At 47.8% G+C, this 24,309-nt stretch overlaps 1 protein-coding gene across 1 annotated transcript in view; it reads right to left on the reverse strand.

The window, feature by feature from the left end:
• Positions 1 to 863: 863 nt before the first annotated feature.
• banp (BTG3 associated nuclear protein) overlaps positions 864 to 24,309 on the reverse strand; it is a 35,544-nt gene continuing 12,098 nt past the window's right edge. The window contains exons 9-13 of the mRNA XM_060060549.1: positions 22,659 to 22,777; positions 20,495 to 20,566; positions 18,164 to 18,208; positions 6,480 to 6,620; positions 864 to 1,975 (exon numbers count right to left, since the gene is read on the reverse strand). Of these exons, the coding sequence (XP_059916532.1) occupies positions 1,859 to 1,975; positions 6,480 to 6,620; positions 18,164 to 18,208; positions 20,495 to 20,566; positions 22,659 to 22,777 (494 nt within the window). The 3' untranslated portion in view covers positions 864 to 1,858. The remainder of the gene's footprint in view (positions 1,976 to 6,479; positions 6,621 to 18,163; positions 18,209 to 20,494; positions 20,567 to 22,658; positions 22,778 to 24,309) is intronic.

The following is a 24,309-nucleotide window of genomic DNA, read 5'->3' on the forward strand; positions in this document are numbered from 1 at the left end:
ATTTCAAACCGAGATTGGGCCTGTTAAACCCTACTAGCCCCGTAATTAAAATAAATTCCACCAATTGGACTGGACTCGTCTCGCAAAGTCTAAACATCCCTGATCGGTCCTCACACATGCATAGACCACACCCCATTGGAGGCCTCAGTAGGATGTGTGTGCGTGTGTGTACAGATGTGTGTCGACTTTGGGAGAGGATTAGGCATCTGATAAGAAATGAAGTGTAATGGAGTCAGGAGACCAAGAGATCCAGCCAGGGAATAAACAAAGATAGCAGGACACAAGTCCTTAAGTTGCTTCTTTTTCCCCCTAAATTTGGAGTATTTGATAGGTCTTTGCCACTGATCCAAAGTACACCATGATTTCAGTGTGGGAGACCTGTGAAAACAAGCACAGCCGTTTACTTATCGGTTACTCGCTGACTTGGAGTGATCCATCATCGCAGGCTCACTTATTCATCCTCAAAAGCCAAACAAGAACATTTCTCAGGCCAGTTGGAAAGACGAACTAGCCTCGAGACGTGATGTTGGTTTTAGCTGATAACACACAATGGAGCGATGGGTAATTTTGTGACGTGTGCACAGGCATGAAATCCCATTAATTTTCAATCAGTAGATCCTACGTATCAGTGTCTGTCCAGTTGCATCTGGACGGATGGACAGTATGCAGTAGTGTGGACCAGTAGAGATCAATATCAAGCTATTCATTGATACTTAATGTTAGAAACAGTTGAGTCAAACAGTAAACAAGACTATTTTCTGGCCATCTCTGACATAATTTCCTTCCGACCGTGAAAAGCAGCTTTTTTTTTCTGGAACCTGAAGCCGTTTCTTTGCCAACCAGACAAATTAAAAACACACATGACAGGGACCCACAAAATATTTTATTCACAAGAATTCATATTTCTCAGAGACAAACCCAAAGACTTTCTAACCATTCTATTGGTTACAAAGTCTGCCCCATTGCATCCCTTACCCTGTCTACTATGTGGTATTCTACCTTGAGGGGGAGGGAAAAATAAACCAGAAAAACAAAAAAATGTCAGCATGTTACAATTAGACAAATCTAACCGAGGGACAACGCGATGCGGCGGCGGCAATACGAAAACAGCCAGGGGAGCCCTTGGGGAAGGCAGGGTTTACGACAAGCAGAGACCGCTTCAGAACGCCAGGAGAGCTGACTCTTTGGGATCACAGGTCACGGCCCACAGCCCAGCCCCAGCAGCAGGACACCGCAACCCCATGGGGTAACGAGAGACCTGCCTCGGCCAAGTCCTGGACGTCCGCCGAAAAACATATTATATCGTATCGTATCAAGGTGAAAACAGAGGGCTGCGCTGCTTAGTCTGAAGGTGGAGTCGAGGACCTCAACTGAACCCAGAGGATCAACATGAACCAACAAGAGCTTAACTTGAACCTTTAGATTTGACGTAAGCAGGGCGGGTGCAGATGGATGCGGTACCGGGGGGGGGGGGGGCCGTGGCTCTGCGAGGCGCTCTCCGTGGGAGGAGGACTCCCGGGTCCGTTGGGTATGCCCTGGAGGGGGGGGGGGGTTGGGCCGGGTCCATCTGACCTGGCACGACCCCGCCTAACTGCCTCCCCACTGAAGTTTCGCCAAAGAGAACTTCAACGCACTTGAACTCATGGTGTTGTTGGGAGGGCCAAAAACAAACAACAACTGATATGGTTCTTCATGCTCCAATCAATCCTCACCACCGTTGTTGGAAAATACAAAAAACTGAACAAGAAAAGCATCGTCCGTGGTGGCGCCCCCTGCTGGCCGCTGGGCTCCAGAGGGGGTTTCCCCCGGTCAGGAGCATGTCTTTGGGGGGCTTAGAGGAGGGCACGGTCCCCCCTCTTCAGGAGATGATAGAGTTGACGACATGCACCACCTCGCCGTTCTCTGACTGCATGGCTCCCTGGAGGGCCTCCTTCACCTCCAGGTCCTCCTGCATGCCGGGGGCCAGCTCTGAGGCCTGGGGGACACAGGAGATAGGAGGTAGGACACAGGACATAGGAGACAGGACCTAGGACTTGCGATTTACAACACAGGATTTAGGACTTGGGACTCATGACATAGGATACCGGACAATGAGAGGAGTGGGCGAGATGAGCCACCAAGCCAGGAGACTCATGAGGCAGTGGGTGGCCGAAAGAAAACCCACCGAAAGAAGGCCGAAAGAAAAAAAATAAATAAAAGGAGAGAGAGAGAGAGAGAGAGAGAGAGAGAGAGAGAGAGAGAGAGAGAGAGAGAGAGAGAGAGAGAGAGAGACGGGAAAGGCTGAAGGAAGGAAGAAGAGAGAAAAAGAGAAGAAAGACAGAACAAGAGAAGGATAGAAGGAGCAAAAGAAAGAAGAAAGGAAGAAAATCATGTTTGAGTTTATGTATAGTAATTTAGCGGATGATTATATCTGGAACAACTCCCAGGTTGCGTTTGACAACAATCAACAATCGATCCAAGAGCCCAATCACTACAGATCACCCTTGGCGCGACTACACAAGTCTACCTTCGCAGAACCAAGAACCACCAGATACGAGTGTTGCTTCACTCTGCTGGAGAGAGAGAGAGAGAGAGAGAGAGAGAGAGAGAGAGAGAGAGAGAGAGAGAGAGAGAGAGAGAGAGAGAGAGAGAGAGAGAGAGAGAGAGAGAGAGAGAGAGAGAGAGAGAGAGAGAGAGAGAGAGAGAGAGAGAGAGAGAGAGAGAGAGACGGGAAAGGCTGAAGGAAGGAAGAAGAGAGAAAAAGAGAAGAAAGACAGAACAAGAGAAGGATAGAAGGAGCAAAAGAATGCTGCTCCTTCGAGAGCGCGATGCCGATGACGGAAGGCTCCTAGCAGGATGACTCACTCCTGACTCACTCCTTCCTGCACCGCACGCCAAAGGTTCCCTCCAACACACCTGCAGTGCTTTCTACACTCCCCCTCCTCTCCTGTCAGGAGCGGCGCTCTCTGACGGCCAGCGTCTCTCGGACCTGCACACAGCTGCAGCTCACCAGACCACGCCCTGCAGGATCACTGAGCCCTGGCGCGCTACGCGCAACCATTAACGATGCACGGGGCCAAGTAAATGGTAAATGGACTGCGTTTATACAGCACTTTTCTAACCAGTGGCAACTGAAAGCGCTTTAAAACATTGCCTAACGTTGACCGGTTCATGCACACATTCACACACGCACAGCGGTGTCAACCCTGCAGGGCAACAGCTAGATCGTCGGGGGGCAGTTAGGTCGAGGTGTCCTGCTCAGGGACACCTCGACACTCGGCTAGGAGGAGCCGGGGATCGAACTAGCAACCTTCCGGTTACCAGCCAACCCGCTCTGCCTCCTGAGCCACTTGCCGCCCAGCGCAGCTTACGCAGAGTTCCACGGAAAAGGCTGGCTGCATCGAAACCTAGACGACCGCAGTTCTACCGCCACGGGGCCTTCGCTTGCTTCCTCCATCAGGGACGCTGCTGGATAATGGGAGTACTTCAGTTTGGCTGCAGCCCGGGCGCTTGGCAGCCATCTTCCGCAGGCTGCTTGAGGAGTGTGCCTGGGAAGAGTCCTGTCTGGATCGCCTGACCTGGGGCTCAGCCATGGCACGTATAAAACATCCCCACCTGAAGGACCTCTTCCCCTACCGAGCACTAAAAACATGCTGGAAGGAGCGGCTAGCGTTTGAGAGGAATGGATGGACACAATGAGTAAACTAAACAAAAAATGGTGCGATTAATAACAACAAACGGCGGGCGTAAAATAAAATAAAAAGAATTTGTATAAATGCTGCCATGTGTTTGGACAGAGATGACAGGTTTGTTTTTCCGCACAAGGGAGACAGAATCCTTAACCTTCCACTGAACGCAAAACAAAACCCCCGATCTGCACCGATGATACCAGTTTGGTTTGCTTCACGCAGCAACACATGTCCCTGTCCTCAATGCACCTCGTGCTCAAATCCTGACACTGTACTCGCGGCTCATGGGGCATCTGGAGCCAAACCCTTGGACGACCCTGCCGTTCCAACGTCAGTTGAGTTGTTTAGTCATCAGAACTTGATGAACTCCAACAAACACAGACCATCGTCCCCAGACGAACACGTGCCTTCCTGGTAAAATTCCTTCTTTGGTTGATCAGACGCGAGAGACGGCAATCGGTTAAGTAAACTCATTCACACAACCATCCTGTGTGGTGGGGTGGAGGGAGGGTGGAGGGAAGGTGGAGGCGTGGTTCCTCTTTGTAGCTGTAAAAGGTCCTGGAAGGAATCAGCGGAGGGAAAACAAACAATATTTGATTCCTCTCTGCTCTGGACTGCAGTGCAGGCCTTGTGTTACGACGCATGCAGCAGCAATCATGTACACTCATAACGCCGCGCGGCTGGCCAGAGCCCAGCCAAGCGGCTTAATCAATATAGGAAGTCTCTGCTCCGCCTATGTTCTCCCGGGGGGCATGGAGCCCGGTCACCTAGGCAACCCGACCCAAAACACAGAGACAACAAGGCTCCGACGTGAGGGAGGGAGGGGTCTTTACGAGCGGCCCTGACAGCCCGATGGAGGGCCGGTCTTGAGGTCTGCATCTTCACGTGTCTCAGTGAGACGCACTTAGGATCAATCACGCTCCGGGCCAGACGCTGTCCTCCCATACGCGGCTCTAAACATCTACAAACCTTCCTCTTTAATCGCTCTCATGACAGGACGGGGGGCCGGGGGCCAGGGGCCGGGGGCAGGGGGGGGGCGGGTATGGGGGTGAATGAGACAAGATGGATGGGATGGTGGGGGGAACTGAGGGAACACTAAAAAAGGCCTCTCAACTCCACACGTATGCAGACGGCTGTGATGATGCATCGCCCCGTGCGTTACATGAACGGGGCCGTCCTGCATGACTGCACGAAACATCTGAATGCTTTTGAAGGAAATATGCTTGATGCCTGTTGGACCAATCCCGATCACGGCAAAGACAACCTTACTGTTGCATGATCAGCCCACCGTTTGGGGCCCTTGGGGAATATTTTAGGGACCTGCCTCTCCCAAACCGCCATGTCCATGTTGGGAGACTTTGAAGGGGGGGGAGATTGTGAGGGGGAGACTGAGCGGGGGGAGACCATGAGGGGGCAGTGTGGTGCATGTGTGTTTATGCGTAGTAGTCATCACGCCAGCTGGCAAGCTGCACAGGAACGAGTGTGTATATACTGTACATACATGCATTTGGTTAAACTCAGACAGACGCTGTCAATTAGCCAGTGGTGCATCAGGGCATATTAAGCAAGTGCAGCGTCTTTTTTTATTTCCTTTAATGGAATGAGTCACTTTTAACTCCCTGATGTCCTGATGATTGATGCGTTGGGAAATCATCGCCGAGTGCGTGAACACGCATGACTCAAGCGTTCAAGTGCGGATTAAGTTGGGATCAGGTGTGTAATCCAAACCATCCTAGGGATCTTCTAGTGTCCACTCCAGACTTTCTTTTGACTGCTTGGCCATCGCGAACAACGGGAACCTCTTTCACTTTGCGTGGTTCCCCGTTTACTGGGCCATGCATCTCCAAGGACTCTCTTAACCAAAGACAGATTCCTTATGAAGCCCACTCACTCTCAACACCGAACGCCTGTCAACTGCGATCGCTCTTACTTGTAATAAGGCTCCTGATCACCTTGGAATGATATGTTATGTTAAACCTCTCTGTAGGAACGCTTGCCCAACACAAACTATTTACATGTGTGTGTTTGCACATCTGCTGGGAAACAGGGAAGAAATGTGTGCGTCTGCTTTCTGAGTCAGCACGCCGATCTGTGTGATCTGGGTGCGCGTGTGTGTTTATGTATGTGTCTGTGTGTGTGTGTGTGCGTGCGTGCCAGCTCATGCGTGTCTGTGTGTCTGCATATATGCGATCATGTCTTCAAATGTGTGTGTTTGTGTGTGTGCTTATGTATGTGTGTCTGCATGTCTTCAAATGTACATGTGTGTCTGCTCACGCATGTGTCTGTGTATCTGAATGCGTGTGATCGTGTTTTCACATGTACGTTGTTCAGATTCAGATTCAGACTTTATTGTCATTGTGCAAACTTGTACAATGAAATTGGGGTGGTGCTCACTACCCATAGTGCAAAATAAAGCAGTGCAAAAATACAAACACAAACAACAGCAATAGGCACAATAAATATAAATAAATATAAATATGCAGACATAACATATAAGTGTCTTTTTTTTAAATAAATAAATATGTCCATTGTGTCTGCACACCTGCGATCGTGTCTCACAAGTGCATTTGTGTGCATTGTGCGCATGCATGTGTGAGTCTGCTTATGTTCACGAGTATGTCATCACATGTGTGTGTGTGTTCACGAGTACGTCATCACGTGTGTGTGTGTGTTCACGAGTATGTCATCACGTGTGTGTGTGTGTTCACGAGTACGTCATCACGTGTGTGTGTGAGTTCACGAGTATGTCATCACGTGCGTGTGTGTGTTCACGAGTACGTCATCACGTGTTTTGCGTGTGTAGGTGCTTACCTGTACAGCAGTCGTGTGATCGGCGACGGGGGCCAGCTGGACGTACTGCACCTGGATGTCCGAGGGGAGGCTGCTGCCCTCCACCGTCGTGGCCCCCCCGTCAGACGAGGCCACCGCTATGAGCTGAGCCCCCCGCAACACCTGGAGAGAGAGAGAGAGAGAGAGATTGTTTTATTGGTTGTAGATTTAATATTAAACGTTATCGCATCATGCACATCCCTGTTTACAAGCTCTTAAAGGGGTAGTTCGGAATTTTGGACATAGGGCCTGATTCCCAAGTGAGCATTGGTATTCTACATCACTGGAGACAGTTTTCAACACATTTCATACAGTCCTTCTAGTTGCAGAGTTCGCTCGTGCTAGGCTAGCGCAAGTCAACGGGCAATGCTAGCCTGCTATTAAAAACAGTCTTACCCACTCCACAGTACACCCGAGGTAAATCAATTATAACGCCAGACTATAGATTTAAATGTCTGTGTTGATAGAATAATGTTAGAAATAAAACTAACCTTGCATCGCATGAATCATCGAGGGACTACTCTCTCAGCAGAAGCAGAATTTTACTATGCGCTGGTTAGGTTTGTAACCGAATCACGACAGAAGAACGTAAACAGAGAAGCGTGGGACAGAAGCGCAATTGAACGACTAGGCAACATGATGGTTCAGTGTGCTTTTAGAAATTGTAGAAATAAACGGTACAGATGGGCACCACAAAGTTTCCACCAATTTCCAGTGCGAGATCCAGAAAGGACTCAACTGTGGCTTGTTGCTGCTGGCTTGGACATCAAAACACCGGCTCGTACATGTACGGTTCGTTGGATACAACAAATTCCTCATGATCGTCTTCAAAAGCAGATGCATCGCTAACTCCTCCAAACGTGGGCATATCTTGTTAATTGAATACGCTTATAGAATTCCTTCGTTCACTGTACTCTGCGTTTGTAGCAATGACAGCGGCAGGTAACCTAGGTATCAGTCCGCCGCTGCAGTAGCCTACGTACAGGAATATAAACACTGCTGCTGAGACCCCGCAATTCCCTCAAAATGCAATGCAATGCAAGGTTGGTTTTATTTCTAACATTATTCTATAAACAGACATTTAGATTTATAGTCTGTCGTTATAATTGATTTACCTCGGGTGTACTGTGGAGTGGGTAAGACTGTTTTTTTAATAGCAGGCTAGCATTGCCCGTTGACTTGTGCTAGCCTAGCACGAGCGAACTCTGCAACTAGAAGGACTGTATGAAATGTGTTGAAAACTGTCTCCAGTGATATAGAATACCAATGCTCACTTGGGAATCAGGCCCTATGTCCAAAATTCCGAACTACCCCTTTAAGCCTTGGTCTGACTCATGACGGGACGAGCTCGTTGTGTGAACTGCTGAGGTTCGTTGTGCATCTTACTAACTATGTATGTAATCGCAAAAGTGAAAAATGTGAAAAAATCTACTTCCCATAATAGAATGTGAGAAAGCCAAAATACTCCAATAGACGATCTGCCGTTGGGCTTTAAGGAACTCTACTGGCTGGAAATAGTTGGTTCCAATTAAAAACCAAAGCTCATTTATGGCCATGAGAAGTGTTCTTAGTTCCACACACACACACACACACACACACACACACACACACACACACACACACACACACACACACACACACACACACACACACACACACACACACACACACACACACACACACACACACACACACACCAAAAGGAATCCATGCACACAATCACACAAAATGACAGACTGACAGAGTCAGTCAGACAAGTTTGCATCACAATTCCCACAGTTGCATCTTGATATCATGTAAACATGTTTCCCACTTCCCTTCTGGCAGACTGTTTACCCATCAAGTAGATCAGAAACATTATGGCCTGTTCAATTCAATTATATCTTTATGAGCTTTGGTAACTGCACTTTATTAAATTATACGCTTGCTAAAATTGGAATCATTTGGCTCCGTTTCATGAAAAAAAGCCTAACAAAGCAAAAGGAAACGGCAAAAAGAGCGGAGGGAAGATGAAGACGAAGAGAACGAGGGAAAGCAGATTAAAACTGGAGATTGTGTGTGGGATCATTATCCTGAACGATGTGGAACATAAACTCTACAATGTGGCTTCCAGGCGATAATCACAGAGTAATGCACCCCAGCTTTCCCGTTGAAGGCTATTCCTACAGCATGTTGAAGACACTCTCGCTGATAGCCAAGACCACAGACAGGGCTGCACATGTGTGCACGAGGAACTAACCACACCTCGGATGAGAACGCATCCAGACGCAGACGCACACACACACACACACACACACACACACAGAGCTGTAGGTGCTGACCTTCAACAAACCGACCCGCAGAGGAGTTCCCTCAGCATGCAGGACAAAGCTTTTTTACTAACCTGCAAATCACATCAGGTTGTGTTGCAGAACATACACAAAGAGACCCGTGGAAGAAATGAGGCAATTCAATCTCGTCAGACCTCCTGGTGATATCAAACGTTTCTGTGACTCTGACTGGATGCAGGGCACTGTGCTGGGTTGAAGCCCTTTAGTACAACAATATGGGGAGTGGGCAGATCCACAACCGCTACACCACACAAACCTGAACCACTAGCTAGCCTTTGAAGCTCTGAGTCAGAGCGACGCCCAACTCCGCCCCCACCCTACATCAATCCTGCTGCCTCATCCCCGCTGCTTACATGGAAGCCATTAAGGTGTCCAGACTCACCTGGTAAGATAAAGGTTAAGTCATTTACATCTTATTTAAGGTTGGCTAAAGGCCGGGTCTGGCCACCTGCGCGGGTACGTGACTCAGTAATCAGTGGTCAGCCAAAACACTAGACGGTGTGAAGGTAGATAAGTGGCTGTGATTGATCAGCATAGATTATGGGTAATCACGCCCTTGGGATGCTAGTGTGAATGCCATCGCATGCGGTGGTTATGCAGAACAGAGCAGACAGCGGCTGACTGGGAGACCAGACAAGAGGATCACAGACAGCTGGTCAATGAGGGCAGGTGGCTTTAAATCAACCGCTACATCCTCTGCTCATCTCTAAATCCCCGTGCCCTCATGAAGGCTTGCAGAGGGCGGGAGCCAAGAGAAGGGACGGCACCGTATCACTTATTGGTTCCCCGTCCGATACCCAATCCGGAACTGGGTTTGGTCCATGGTCATGCTGTGTATATCGGAAATAAAAAATGGTTACATCGATTTTTCGGTGCGTTTCTGGATATTCATGAGAACACTGCGCTTCGCAGCCCACATGTGTGCCCTCGCAGAAGCCGGCCAGACAGCTGACGGTAAGATTGGTGAGAAATGGAAGTGGCATTGATCCTTTGGATCTGCATCACATACGTTCTTATTTTGAATTGGCGATGGACTTTACAAGAGAGAAATACTATCGTATAATCTCTGTCGGCTGAGGGGAAACTTTGATTTCACCTTCTTCAACATGAGAAGATGGGTGAGAATAGAAACGTATCGGAGCCTTCACCGGTCAGATCGGCGCCACCCTAGCCGGATGGGAACGATGCGTCACCTCACTTCCTCCACCTCACTCTGTGTATATACGTCAGTGTATGGATCTGTTTGCCTGTGTACAAGAGACAGAGTGTGTGTGTGTGTGTGTGTGTGTGTGTGTGTGTGTGTGTGTGTGTGTGTGTGTGTGTGTGTGTGTGTGTGTGTGTGTGTGTGTGTGTGTGTGTGTGTGTGTGTGTGTGTGTGTGTGTGTGCGCGCAATAGCGTGCGTGTGCGATAACATGCGTGCGATAACATGGGTGCGTGTGTACGATAACATGCAAGGCCGGTGTGTTTCCGTGGGTCCAAATGGTGTTGCGTCTCAACGCATGATTAGGTGGACCGGATGCTTGACCCTGGAGAAAGTTAAACACCAGTCTCCGACCTTAAAAAGGGAATAGATCTGCGTTCTCAGCTGTGCACCTCTGGGTGCTGCTCCACAGCACCCAGAGGCCTGCTCACAGTGAGTTGGAATACACAGGAAACTTGACAGGTCGTCGAAGTGCTTCGGACCCTCGCATTCATGACCCCATCCAGCTAATCTGAACTTCCATCTCACGCATGAGCTGGCCACTCAAAGTCCATCCAAGCGATGGAGAAACACATGCTTGGCACGGACCTCAATGGTTGGAGCTCCGTTTAGTAACGTGTCTCTGGCCACATGATATTATGTGAATCACACGTTCACACGCATTAGTGCTTTAGTGATGATGGAGCCAACAATGCCTGGCAACGAACAGTTGGTGGGAGCGCTTAGTTCTTGTGGACTTTGTGAATTATCAGTATCTTACTGGTCAGTCTCATCAAGGGCAGGAGCCAATCCCGGTTGACCATTAGTACATATGAGCCAATCGCAGTACACTATGACAAGAGAGGAGCCAATCCCAAAAAATGATGACAAGAGAGGAACCAATCCCAGTTGACTATGAGAACAAAGAAGCCAATCACAGTACACTTTGAGAAGAGAAGCCGATCACTGTTGACTGAGAACAAAGCACTCTATAGGAGTTCAATATGAGAATGAAAATCCCGGTCGACTGTGGGGGTAGGCAGCGAAGTCAGGAATCAGCAGTTAATAATTACACATCAGTTCAACTGAGGTTAACTGGAAAGCGGAGATCATGTTGTGTCTTATGAACGAACCAAAAACACCTGGTACGGCTCTACAAAACACGACCACGCCTAATATACGTGACACATTCTGTGCTCAGTGTGTCTGCAAAGGCCCCGTCAGATCTTAGGCACATTAGTTATGGTTGCAGTCCAGCTTTTATAAATTGGGAATTGCAAATAATCCGCTGTTGGCTGGATGTGGGGTAAGGGTGTCACGATGCAAAGCAGACAAGGTGCCGTCCAAAAATGCAGGGTTCGAAAAACAGCCCTGGCGGCCCTTGACAGATGGAGCTACGGGGGATATGTTGGCCTTCGTAAGCATCTTCAATTCCCCGCAGAGCTTACCAGTTGCATTGAAATGAAATCATCTTTTTCGAATGCCGTCATGGCTTCAGCAACAATGAAACCAAGTTACTGAGGAAATGAAGAGCAAAGAGAGCGAAGGCGACCGAAAGAGAAGGGAGCAGACGAGAAAGACAGAGCAGCAGAACAACCACAGCAGCACTAATGCAGAAAACATTCAGGTTACCAATAACTGAATGTGTAAACAAAGCATCGGCCAAAGAGCTGGTTCACTTCAAGGAGTTGTAATGCAGAAACCATGCAGGTTCCCAATAACTGAATGTGTAAACACACCGTCAGCCAAAGAGCTGCTTCACTTCAACCAGTCTTTTGGTTTAATGTGACGGCAGTTTAATTAAAATAATGATGGGACAAGATCAGCAGCACAAAATGATCCTGTATTCATGCATAGTGACACTGTAAGGCTATCCTTGTTTACTATTAGACTGATCTGTACCAGACATCCCGACTTCTTAGTCATTTGGAACAACGTTGCATTATTTCTCAAACTCAAGGGAGGTCTCACTACAGTATGTGGTGCATTGACTGCCTCGGGTGTTTGTTCTAATGATTGTCACGACACAAACCATGGGAAATTAACACCCTTACTTTCCACACTAAACAACAATTCTTCCCTTTATCTATCCTCTCATAAAAATAAAACAAGAGCCAATCCACCAATCTGGTTTCCCTTTATTCCCAACGGAATACTTCTGCCTCTCTCAGCTCTCTCCAAAGGAAAGAGAAAAAGAAAATCACCCAAACAACTGCAGGAGAACAAAAGTTGGGGAAATGAGAAAGGAAACATTCGGAGCCCAGAGTGGCTGGAACTTCCTCTGTGTGCTTCTCATCCGTCAACAACATCTGGGTCTAGAGTCCTGCTGGCGGAGGACAGATGTCCAGCCTGAACCAACTCGTGGTGTGGTGGGAGGAAAGAAAGAAAGAAAGAAAGAAAGAAAGAAAGAAAGAAAGAAAGAAAGAAAGAAAGAAAGAAAGAAAGAAAGAAAGAAAGAAAGAAAGAAAGAGAGAAAGAGAGACCTGCAATGCGAGTGGGCAGAAGCATTCCAGTGCCCTGAAATCCCCGCACCATTTGGGTTGATACAACTTTCTTGCCTACCGTCTTACCAACTGACAGAGTTTGGAGGCAAAGACGCCAAATTGTGCTATAAAGATGATTAGGCAGCCTCAATTCCCGATTTCCGATTTAACGGTTGAAGTTGTAAATAATTCCAGTTTCCTGGACCACCCGTCGCTTCCCACGCCCACTCCCACCCCTGCCCCCACATCACCCTGTTGTTCACAGAGCAGAACACAAAACCTGTATCCAATCAGGCCCCCTCACACATCCCCCACGACACCACATCCACCCCAACACAAGTGTTGGGGTGGATGTGGTGTGGATCCGAGTTCAGATCCACAACAAGAAAGGTTCAGAATAGCACTTGTAAAGACGTAATGGATCCAGAAGGATCCAGCTCTCGTAGGCAAAACGATCTTCAGAGACATTTCAGGGATCGGCAACACGCATCTGAACTTTATAACGTCAGTAAATTTCATATTTCATGACAACTTTGTCGCGATCATAATTATCTCGTTTAATTCCAACAGCCAGCCCATATATAGTCCATTTGATGTAACCGCAGTGTCAAATGTTGCTTTCACTACAGCACAATGCAAACATTGCTCAAAGGAGCAATCTTTTACACGGTAGATTCTTATTCTTTCAAGAAGAGGACTCAAACTGACAGTAATGACGGAGAGGCAACAAAAGCCTGCTGGTACCAATGAATCAATCACTCAACGCGGTTGACGTACTCTGCCCAACAATGCTAATCCAACCATCATTCTCCCAGCTGCCCAATGGTACGTAACGGTCATCTCCTATCACCACGGCAACCCTTTTCCTCAAGTCCTTCAGACAGTGCATCTGTCTGCATCGATGAGTGTTTGACGCAACAGCCAGAAACTATAAAAACAAGGAACGAGGAAGACATCATTTAGAAGAACACAAAAACGTCACGCTCAATTGTTTCAACGTGGCCGTGGCCAGCTCCGAAGAGCATATATCTCATCGATCCTTATCTGAACCCCGTGTCCTGACACCGGGGTCAAATATGGCCGCGGCATTCCCAGAATTCCCATTGAGGATGTGATAAAGGATCTGACCGCTCAATAGGTTGTCTGTCCGGCTGTGTGATGGTGGAGATACGAGCGAGCGTGGCGGAGTGCAGCAGTTGATGTGTACCCTGGGGGGGGGGGAAGTGAGATGGTGACTCACCGAGTCTAACAGCTTGCCGTTCTTAAGATTGCGGCCGGTGACTCAGAAAGAAGGAAGAGATCCCTAGAGTGTGCCTCGGAGGATGCATACATCCCAACAGAAAATACTACATAAAATTTGTGTTTTTGCTGAGACTAGAAGTCGGTTTTCCCCACCCAGATTGTGTTATCTGGTTATTTGCGCAGATGGGATATGCTTTGTGTGAAGAACCGGGATCATGTAAGCGGGCTGTGCAGATCTCAACAGAGGTCACGTCACCAAGGCCCTGTGCCGGACTGAGCGATCTGCCAGTAAGCAAGACAGGCAGACAACAGCCAAGATTGTGACACAGAGAGCATGAGGCTAATAAATACAGATTTGCGGCCCAGTCTGTATTTTTGTTTTAATTTTATCGTTTTCCCCCTAATTTTTTACAGAGCCCCCATTGGCTCTGTAAACCTTTTCTTGGACCGCAAATGATTAAATACACAGCAATGTGCACGCACACGCAGTGTTTACAGGACCTGGCGGCCCGGTCCGGGAGGGGTGGCGAGCCAGACGATCTGTCCGGGTGACCCAGTTCTCACAGAACCAGAACCACTCAGAGAAGGGCCACGGAGAGCACAGCTGCCCCAGATCCAACCCTACCCTCTGCTGATGGGGTCGGCCCCGTGAAGGCCGAGGGGCGACCTCAAAGACAGCTTCGCCCTCTCTCTCCTCTCGACTCGCTCTAATGGAAGGCAGGGCTCCGCAGCATCCCGGGCCTTAGCTGAATCTTTATAGGCCTCCGCACTTATTTGGATTTGGGATGGATTCCGCAAGGAGCTTAGAGGCGTCAGCGAAGGGAGGGACGACTTTTAACTCTTTGTTGTGTCTGGGGCTCAGTGGTTACCGGTTACTCTGAAATGTTGCGAAGGATTCAACTCGGATCGCATTAAATATCAACTGAAGAGTAGCAGGCTTCCTGGTGTTTGTACACAAGATAAATGGCTGTGCGTTGACTTGTTTAAGGCCCGGAATACTATAAAAGCAAGAGACAGCACTTGCAGACATACCGTTAGCAGGGTATGTCTGCCTCTATTTTCTTCTCCAGCCAGGACATTTACCTGACATGCCTCCATGTGGTCTATGTCTGTAGGGTAAGCTCACAGCTGAGAGGGAGAGGCTTTGAGATAAGGCTGTGCAGACAGTGAGAGCAGTTAAAGATTATTTTAATAGTTTCAGATGTCTCACTCTCTCCTCCCTCACTACTTTTCTCTCCCACTCTCAAGCAACCGTACCAGGAATACATTTTGGCCAATTTATTTGACATGAGCATTGCTTTCAGTCTGGCTTTACTTGGACGCTCAGCCGGTACGAAGACACAAAGGTCAGGCATATGACGCAAACAAACATGTGGACTGAAACAGCACAGATCTTGTCAGATTGTGCACATGGACACAGACACACACTCGCATCACTATATTTGGAAAAACATATCCGCCTTTGACACAAGGGAAACGTATTGACTCACTTACAGCCAACCTACAACATCCAGCCCTGAATGATAAAACGACTGTTGACAGAGACCAGGGTTGTACTGAAGGGGCTTTCAGATAAGACGCGGACACACACATGCGTGCACGTGCAGACACAGCCCATGGTCCTCACCCCACCACCACCAGGGGGCCAGCGAGCCAGATGTGAGCGGAGGAGGGCAGAGGAAATGAGAGGAGCACAGGGAACCATCTTCCTGTCTATCTTTAGCGCAGGGAGAGGAGAGGGAGGAGGCGAGGAGAGGAAGGAGATGGAGGAGAGAGGAGACAAGGAGAAGAGTGTAAGATGAGGAGAGTGAGGAGGGGAGTAGGGGAGGAGAGAATGAGAGGAGAGGAGAAAAGGGGAAGACTGGGAGATGAGGAGAGGGAGGAAGGGAGTAGGGGAGGAATGAAGGAGAGGAGGGGAGAGGAGGAGTGGGATGAGACAGGACCTGGGGAGGGCTGGTCTGGTAGAGCTCCAGAGCTACGCTGATATAGCGTAGGCCAGGCTACAGTAATGCAGTCAGAGCACAGTCCAGAACCATTACATCCACCACATTGATGTCAACGACGCAAGGATGTGGGGGGGTGTCTGCAAATACTAAATGAGGCAAAGAAGGGAATACATATCCGTTTGAATATATATCAGACGATAAACTCTCATGGCGCTTTTTTCAATGTTTCTGGCACTCGATTGGTATTGTTCCCCTGTTAACATTGAAAGCAGAAATTCAAAGTTCTTTGTCTGGCACTTTAGTTGCTGGCCAGAGCCAGTGGCAAAAGGAGTCCCTTCTGGAAGGAGCAGGTTCCTACCCACAGAGGTCTGAGGGGAAGCCAGCTAGCACTTGCCCTACACTAGAAGAACCTCTTCCAGAAGCTGGTCCACTGCAGTATACAAAGTAATAACCACCGTTCAGCCATTACCAAGCAAACCAAAATCAAGGCATGAACCTACATGCATACAAGTCGAGGAAACGGGATTCGGTTACAAGACTTTTTAACTGGTATATCTAATACAATAGTGCAAAATCTGAACCAGGATTTGGTGCAGACCGGTGCCAAGACACACAGCAGAGACAGACTGGAGAGCTGCCATCGGGTTGGAAAACAAGGTCATTTGAGGACATGCGTCTGTGTGAAGGTTCTTGGTGTGTTGGTTACACACACACACACACACACACACACACAGACACAGACACAGAGAGAGAGAGAGAGAGAGAGAGAGAGAGAGAGAGAGAGAGAGAGAGAGAGAGAGAGACATAAGAGCTTGGTTGTGTGGTGACTAACTCACACTCAATTGAAAACACATCCAGCCCAACAGCCAGTAAAACAGACAAAAATACACGGTCTGTCTATTTCACAAACACACACACACAGGAACATGCATGCTCGCACGCACACAGACACACACACAATTAAGTATCATTAAGAGCTCCCCTCGATTTAATTGTGTGAGTCGTGTTTACAAACAAATCTAAAGGCAGCAGCACTAAAGGCAGCAGCATCCTCATCATCATCATCCTCCTCCTCATCCCCCTCCTCTTCCTCTCTCAGATGTTATTTTGGGAACCGCCGGCAGGCAGCCGCTCCCCAGACACACCTGACGCATGAGTCAGCGAGGAGCTCTCGCTCCAGCTCAGGGCTCCAATTGGCCGGACACCAGGCGGTGTCGCCTCCGTCCCGGGGAGCGTGAGAAAGAGCTTTTGCCGACCGGGGGTCTCGCTCGCAGACAAACAGCGCGAGGACATGAATCCTGGATCACAGGCCCGCTCGGCTGCTGCAGCCTGTATATGGACCGAAACGGTCACACACACTCACGCTGCTCCGAGAGGGTCTGTCCGTCTCCCTCTCTCGCCGGGCCTCCAGCGGGAGGAACACAGAGAGAGACAGGAGGAGAGCCAAGATATCCAACTACGGCATGGGAGCCGATAGGGTTATGGAGGAACGGAGAAGGACTGAAGATGGGGAGGCCATGCATAGCGTGTCGTGCATGTGTGTTCACGTTGCTGTGGTGACCAAGACTTAGCAGTGCAATTTGGATTAAAATGAGTTCACAAATTATCGAATGTTATCGAGTGTTCAATTATTGTTTTCAATCGTTCCCTTCAATTTTGATCATTTTAAACTTAAATATCACATTTTTCTTCAATGAAACCGGTTGGCTGGGAGTAATTCATGTAAAGAGCCCTTGGGGAGATGGTTGTTGGTTGACATTTTTGGTTCAAGATGACTGGTTGTGTTTGAATGAGTCAATATGTTTTACTGGTGGAAATGATTGATACTAGGAACCCCTTGAATGCCAATTTGGCAAAATCCATGTGAACTCTACTACGTCTGGTTCCTCTAATCGCCCCCATCCCGTCAGGATTCCCCTACGATGATTCCCAGCAGCGTGCTGAGGTGTCTGAGTGCTGATGTGAGTGTTCACCAACAGGATGAGCCATCAGAGACGTCTTAGTGTGATTGCAGTGGGGCTCTTGGGCTGCATTTCAACCAAAATGCCCTCTTACACAGGTATAACAGCATAATGCCTCAACTAGCAGGCGAGTGCAGTATGTGTGCGAGACGTCTTTTTGTGTGAACGCAAATACTGTTGCTGCTGTTCTACACAATTAAAGATGTAGGTTATATTATGGTCACTATAGTCTAAAGCCATTAATGAGCTTGTGCCACGTACAGTAGATTCTTGCATTTGTTATTCTCCTAATAGCAGAACGCCATTTTTCGGTCCGTTTTTTCACAGTATTTCTGTAATAGAGCGCCTGTATTATTAATTTACATATTATATATTTATTTTAATTTAATTTACCCAAAAATATATAGGCCTATATAGTTTTTTTGCATGGCTGAGTGAAGTGACTCCAGTATCCACCACTACTGGAGACATGCGGGGTCAACGGTGCTTAGCTAGTTGTTGAATAGAAAAGGTGAGCTCTTACCTGTCCGTCCTGGCTGACGTGCACCTGATGGATCTGCAGGTTTCCCTGAGAGTGGGAGAGAAACACAGCCGACAATTAGAAGGAATTTCAAAGTATTTCTGAAAACAAACCCCGGTATACTCCACAACACATGTACGGTGTAAAGATGTCATTCTAAACAGTGAACTGAGATCATGTGGGCTGTACCCGTTTAAACCGTCTTTCTCCTGATTTATGCGTTTAGGAAACCTCTCTTGTAGTGGGTTTATGTTGCTTGCTCAATTCAGTTGTACACACGTCTCACTACTGTCACAGAGAGCACGAGACTTTACAGACGAGGCAATCAACCTATAACCGATCAATGTGAAACAAGTTAGGTCTGAAGAGTTGAATCGAGTTGCATTTGGTGCCGTGAACTCCCATTGTTGCCCGAAGGAAGAATGTAGAACGAAGGCAGACAGCGGCCCCGCACTGGGACTTGTTTAACTCTGCTTTTGGACAACAACACACGACTACGGCACCAAAAGCATGGCTCTGCTCTTCTGCTGGACCTGACGCGAGTTGTAAGCAGGGGGGGAAATAAATGGATGCCTTTGGCTCTGTCGTTGACGCGAGGGGAAAAACAATAACTCACACTGGCCGTGCCGCTCGAAAAGTACGAAATTAAATCGAACAGCGCGGCAACATAAAACGCTCTATCTATCTAGCCATCATTGGCGCATGACTTATTATGCAGACTCTTGATTTGTGCTGGGAAAAAGCTTTTTTGGGAAGAGCAGCAGCTGGAGAAGGGACCGAACTCTGGAGCAGGCGGGTGCATCGCCACACACACACACACACACACACACACACGTGTTCAGAGCGCGCATGTGGTTCTGGTAAGACACTGTTGAAATTTGGAGAGTACTTCTCATGTCCTTGGAGATGAGTCAAGAGTGATGTCATTTCTGGCGACATCTTGTAGACCACCAAAGACAGAAAAGTATCGGTAGGCTATGAGGCCAACAGTACAGTCTTCTCTCCAGAATCAGAGCAGAGTACCACCAAACCCTGTCGCACCTCTCCACGCAGAGAGGGCACGGGATGGGCCCGCTGCACACCACCAACTTTCCTCTCGTCTTAATTCAGTGACGGGGAGACGTCTAGCGCCGTTTAAAGCAGTTCACGCTGCCATATGGGCAACGAGTAGCAAAATCTCCCCAATAGCTCATTTCCTTTTCAAGCGCGCTGAAACCAATGGCTTTGATGGGCGCAGTCGGCCCACAACCAAAACACACCGGCTGAGTGACAGCTGGGAGTATGGGGATTTTGTTGCTAAGCTTTGAACTCTAGAAAACAAACAATATGAAGGAGTACGAGCAGGGCAGAAGGGAGGGAAAAAAAGAGTCCTGGCTCGGGCCACAAAGAGCAGGAAAGGAGCTGGAGCTTTCCTGTCTCCACTAGAGTGTTCGTTCGCGTTCGTTCTCTCTCTCTCTCTCTCTCTCTCTCTCTCTCTCTCTCTCTCTCTCTCTCTCTCTCTCTCTCTCTCTCTCTCTCTCTCTCTCTCTCTCTCTCTCTCTCTCTCTCTCTCTCTCTCTCTCTCTCTCTCTCTCTCTCTCTCTCTCTCTCTCTCTCTCTCTCTCTCTCTCTCTCTCCCCACCGATAGGATGAGGAGAACACACGAGGTGTCGTCTGTTGTGGTTCTACGGCTGCGTGAGAGACCGCGATGCACTCGGAGCGAACTCCCGTCTTGTGAGTCCTCCAAACCAGGAGATTAGGAGATCTTAAATAGACGACGCTGAAACACATGTAAGTTACTGGCGGCTGAAGTTGGGATGGTACTGTGGGTAGCTGCTTCCCCCCGGGGACTTGAACCCTGGTTCACCAGAATAAGCGGCAGCGCCTTAATCCCGCCGGTCACACTAGAGCGTTCATCTACAGCGTCGGGTTGCTTTCTGATTCTGGGCAACTTGAGCTCATTACTGCCACATTGCCCAAATGGGTTTAGGAAAACCCCCGTTTTTGGAAGATAAAAGATAATCACTTTTCTCAAACGTTTATACTCACGTTATATATTGAGACGAGTCAGGGAACAAAACGTTTTGCCCAACCTATAATTAATCCATCACCTATTTTATCCCCTGCATATGGTTTTCGGTGTAAGGTGTCTTAGCATGTTAGGGGGCAATGTTCTCTTGACACCAAATTGGATCCCATTATCATCGGCGGTGGTTCCCATTAATACACACTCAAAATCCAGAACAGAACAATGTGATCAGCCACACCCATTTGTTTCTCTACGCACTGTTACAGACTCGGGGCAACACTTACTAAACACCGAACAGAACGCACACTAAAACACAGAACACACACCTCGCTGTCTTGAGTGATCTGCACCTCCTCTCCCTGTGGCACCTGAGCGATGTGTAGCTGACCTTGAGGAATCTGAGGGGAAACAGGACGGGAGAGAGACAACGGTCAGGGCAAAACATAGAAATACACTTTGTCCCCCACAGGGGGCGCAGTGCCATGTTACCAGGTCAGGGCAAAACATAGAAATACACTTTGTCCCCCACAGGGGGTGCAGTGCCATGTTACCAGGTCAGGGCAAAACATAGAAATACACTTTGTCCCCCAAAAGGGGTTGCAGAACAATGTCAAACCTGCTGCTCCCAGGCGTTTTAAAACCATAAAAAGTTTTGCTAAACATTCACGAGACAACGTGGTCGGACTGTTATCTCATTCTGCATTTAAGAAAAACATGTGGGATTAATTGCATAACATGGTCTCTAAAACCAACTACAGAGTTAGATATTGTATGATTTAAATATCAAAAAATTATTAAAAGGTTTCAGACATGCCGGCGGATAATTAAATTCCAATATGTGATTAATTACTTGTTCTGATTGCCAAGTGTGGGATCAGCCCCATGCACAAGGTTTTGCTTAATGACTCATTAAAGCAATCTTGCGTTGGCAGCGGTGAACTGCCAGACTGTGTGCATGTGTGCACTTGTGTGTGTGTGTGCATGTGTGCGTGCGGGTGTGTGTGTGCGTGCGTCTCATTCCCTTTCCTGTATTAGTATCTCATTAATGTCAGCCTCAGCGATGCCGTCTTAAAGCTCTTTGCAGCTCTTTCCTTCAGATTAATGAAGTTATATCTTATTTTATCTTATTAGGGGTTTTATTGAGACAAATATCAGGTCGCTACCGTTTACTTGTACTCATACTGACTCTTACCCCCCTAGGCGAGGTAGCCCCCCCTCCTGCGGTCTCTGCCAGGCGAGACCCCTGGTCTAAGTGACGTTAGTGTGAGATGGCTGGCTGGTGGGCCATGGCATATGGGAGCATGGCCATTAATGTTAATTTGTTCCTCGTGCGGGGTATAGCCTGCGTATTGACTGTGAACACATTGTCGTTAAGGTTGTTGATCCTTTTTTATCATGCAAACTTCCAACAACAAATTTCCCCCAGTGCACTGTTCGTTAGCGGTGCCTCTGTGTGTGCGTGTTTGTTCCTGATCAACACTTTTAATCACGCTACAAAATAAATAAAAAAGTATTAAAAATAATTACTGCCCAAATTTCCAACCATGCACAAAAATAAATGCACGTTTTAAAAGATCTAAAACATCTGAGGTAATCACGAGACCGATACTGCAGAGGGCAGCTCCTACCAACAGGAGCTGGCCATCGTTTGTGTGAGATGGTGGTGCGGATAAAAGTCAAGCCAACGTTGCGCCCGGTCACACATGTGCCGGCCCACCCGTGGTGTTGTAATGGGTGTGACCTCTGACCCCTGCAGCTGTACACGGTCACGGCCTCCCCAAAAACAGGTCTACCACTCCCACACTGCAAGAATGAGGATTGAATTTGGCAGAGCTTAGCATCCCGTCTATCCCCACGCCGTCCAAGACCGTGTCACGATGTGTTGTATTTGTTGCATGCATTCAGATCTTTTGGAGTAAACAAGCATGAAAGCCACGTCTACAAAGTCAAGTGCCTCGAATTTGCGCCAAGAGAAACTGCGGCCCGTCTCCGACAGCATACAGAGGAAACTGTGCATCCAAACACGGACGAACGCCGAGGTGTCCATGGAGGACCTCCGCCTTTCCAGGCACCTTGTGAAACCTCCAAAGGATTCGGCGTACCAAATGCTACTTTCATGTCCCTTTGAAGGCTTCAGAAACACTGTCTGTGATCTACTTCTACTACTTGCATAAAAAGATCCATGCCTACACTTAGATCCTTTTCTAGAAGTCGTGTCACACCTGGCAGGCACATTGTTGCATGATGCCATGAAAAACAAAGACAATTGGGGATCACTTGAACAACAGTTATGCCCTTGTCAGTTGCACATTGGACCCTTGACACATTTTATTTCTGCGTATCCTTATTTAATATCCATGTCGAGTTTTTAATTTTGGTATTTTATACTATTTGTACTCGCGCGTGGTTATTTTGTGCGTGGTTGCAAAATGACAATCAGGCACTTCCTGGTTCTGACTTAGAGGAACTAGAAGAGGACAGTCCACTCACCACCTGCACCTGACCGTCTTCCCCTATGCGGTGGATCTGGACTTGCTGATTGGCCAAGGAGTAGTGCAGGGTCTGCTGGGTGGTCGTCTCCATGTGGGTTGTCTCAACGCCGCCCCCATCTGGAGAAACAAGGAATCACACGCATGTTTAGATTGAAAGAATAATAATAATAAATAAAATGTATATAGCGCTTAATATGGTACTCTAAGACTCTAAGAATAGAAATTAGTCAATCAAAGTGTAAACCACAATCATGAATAGCCCTTTGCTTTTTGTTTTAGTTTATAAAGTCGTGAGGAATTCATTAAAATGTATATATATAAGAAAAGATATGATATAAATATTAAAAAAGATATGGTCAGGAATGAACAGTTAACGTAGACTGTGTATAAAACAGGTTTAGTCAGATTAACCCGTCTAATATACAGTGTATGTTGAGTCAGTTTAACCTGTATTATATACAGTGTATGTTAAGTCAGTTTAACATACTTCTAAATAGCTATTTGAATCCTCTTGGGACATTTTGAGTTTCAATTTGAATCTTTGGAATTCGGCTATTGTGTGGAAGTATTGACCAAAGCACGGCTCTATAGAGAGTAGTGCTGCTGACCGGCCCTCTTGGCAGGTTTACATCGCTAGACCCTACGTCACATCACTGTAATTCGGATTGGAATATCTCCAGAACATCCGATATCTTTAAACAATGATATACTATCCCACTACATCAACTCTACTTTGATGTGTGATTCTTTAAATACCCCACAACTGCAGCCATATGCTGCTACACATGGCACTTTCAATTTTTTATGTCGGGACATTCCTGGCAGGCGGTCAGTACTGTAAAACCTGTGGAACGCGAGGGAACTCCGCCTACCCGCGCCAGCCACGAATCACTGAATGAAACTATTTCAGTTTTAAAGACATCGCAATGCAAAGAACTTATTTTGGACTGTATAATTATATATCATGCTTCAAATCTTGGCCTAAGTTTAATTGAAGGAGGAGTGACAGATTTTTGGAGGATTGAATCGAATTGGACTCCCTGGTATACCATAATACCGAGATACCCTGAAGCCTACTGCAGACGATGTGACAATTAGGACTTTTGTGTTTCCTCACCGCTTCCGACCACATCCATCAGTGCGCAGTGGGTGGACTTGCTTACATAGATAAGGAATAATGCAGGGGAGAACACACACACACACATACACTCGTGGAAAAAGTGATGGGGGGGAACCCCAGACCATCTGCGACATGATGTAGTGTTTACACTTGATCAAATTCACCTAAATACACAACAAGGATTCTCTAGCCTTCCAAACACACTGGCAAGCTCAAGAACAAACACAACCTCCTGGCCTCAGTGTATACACAGTCTGGTCCCATATACGTGCACACACACACACACGCATACAAGCCGAAGCCCCTCCACGCACACACACACATTATGACATCCACACATCCTTGCACACGCACACAGTCAAGGATCCAAATGTCATGAATGGCCACTTAACTGCCAAAAAAAACCTAAACAAAAACCACGCAACCATTCCTCCCTCTGTCACACAATGAAGACAAGATGGCGATAGGAGCGGCGCTTGGACAGGGAGGCGGGGGCGCTTCAAGGTCTCCGCTAGGCGCTGCGCTCCCC

The sequence above is a fragment of the Gadus macrocephalus genome, chromosome 9 (assembly GCF_031168955.1).
Source record: "Gadus macrocephalus chromosome 9, ASM3116895v1".
NCBI lineage: Eukaryota > Metazoa > Chordata > Actinopteri > Gadiformes > Gadidae > Gadus > Gadus macrocephalus.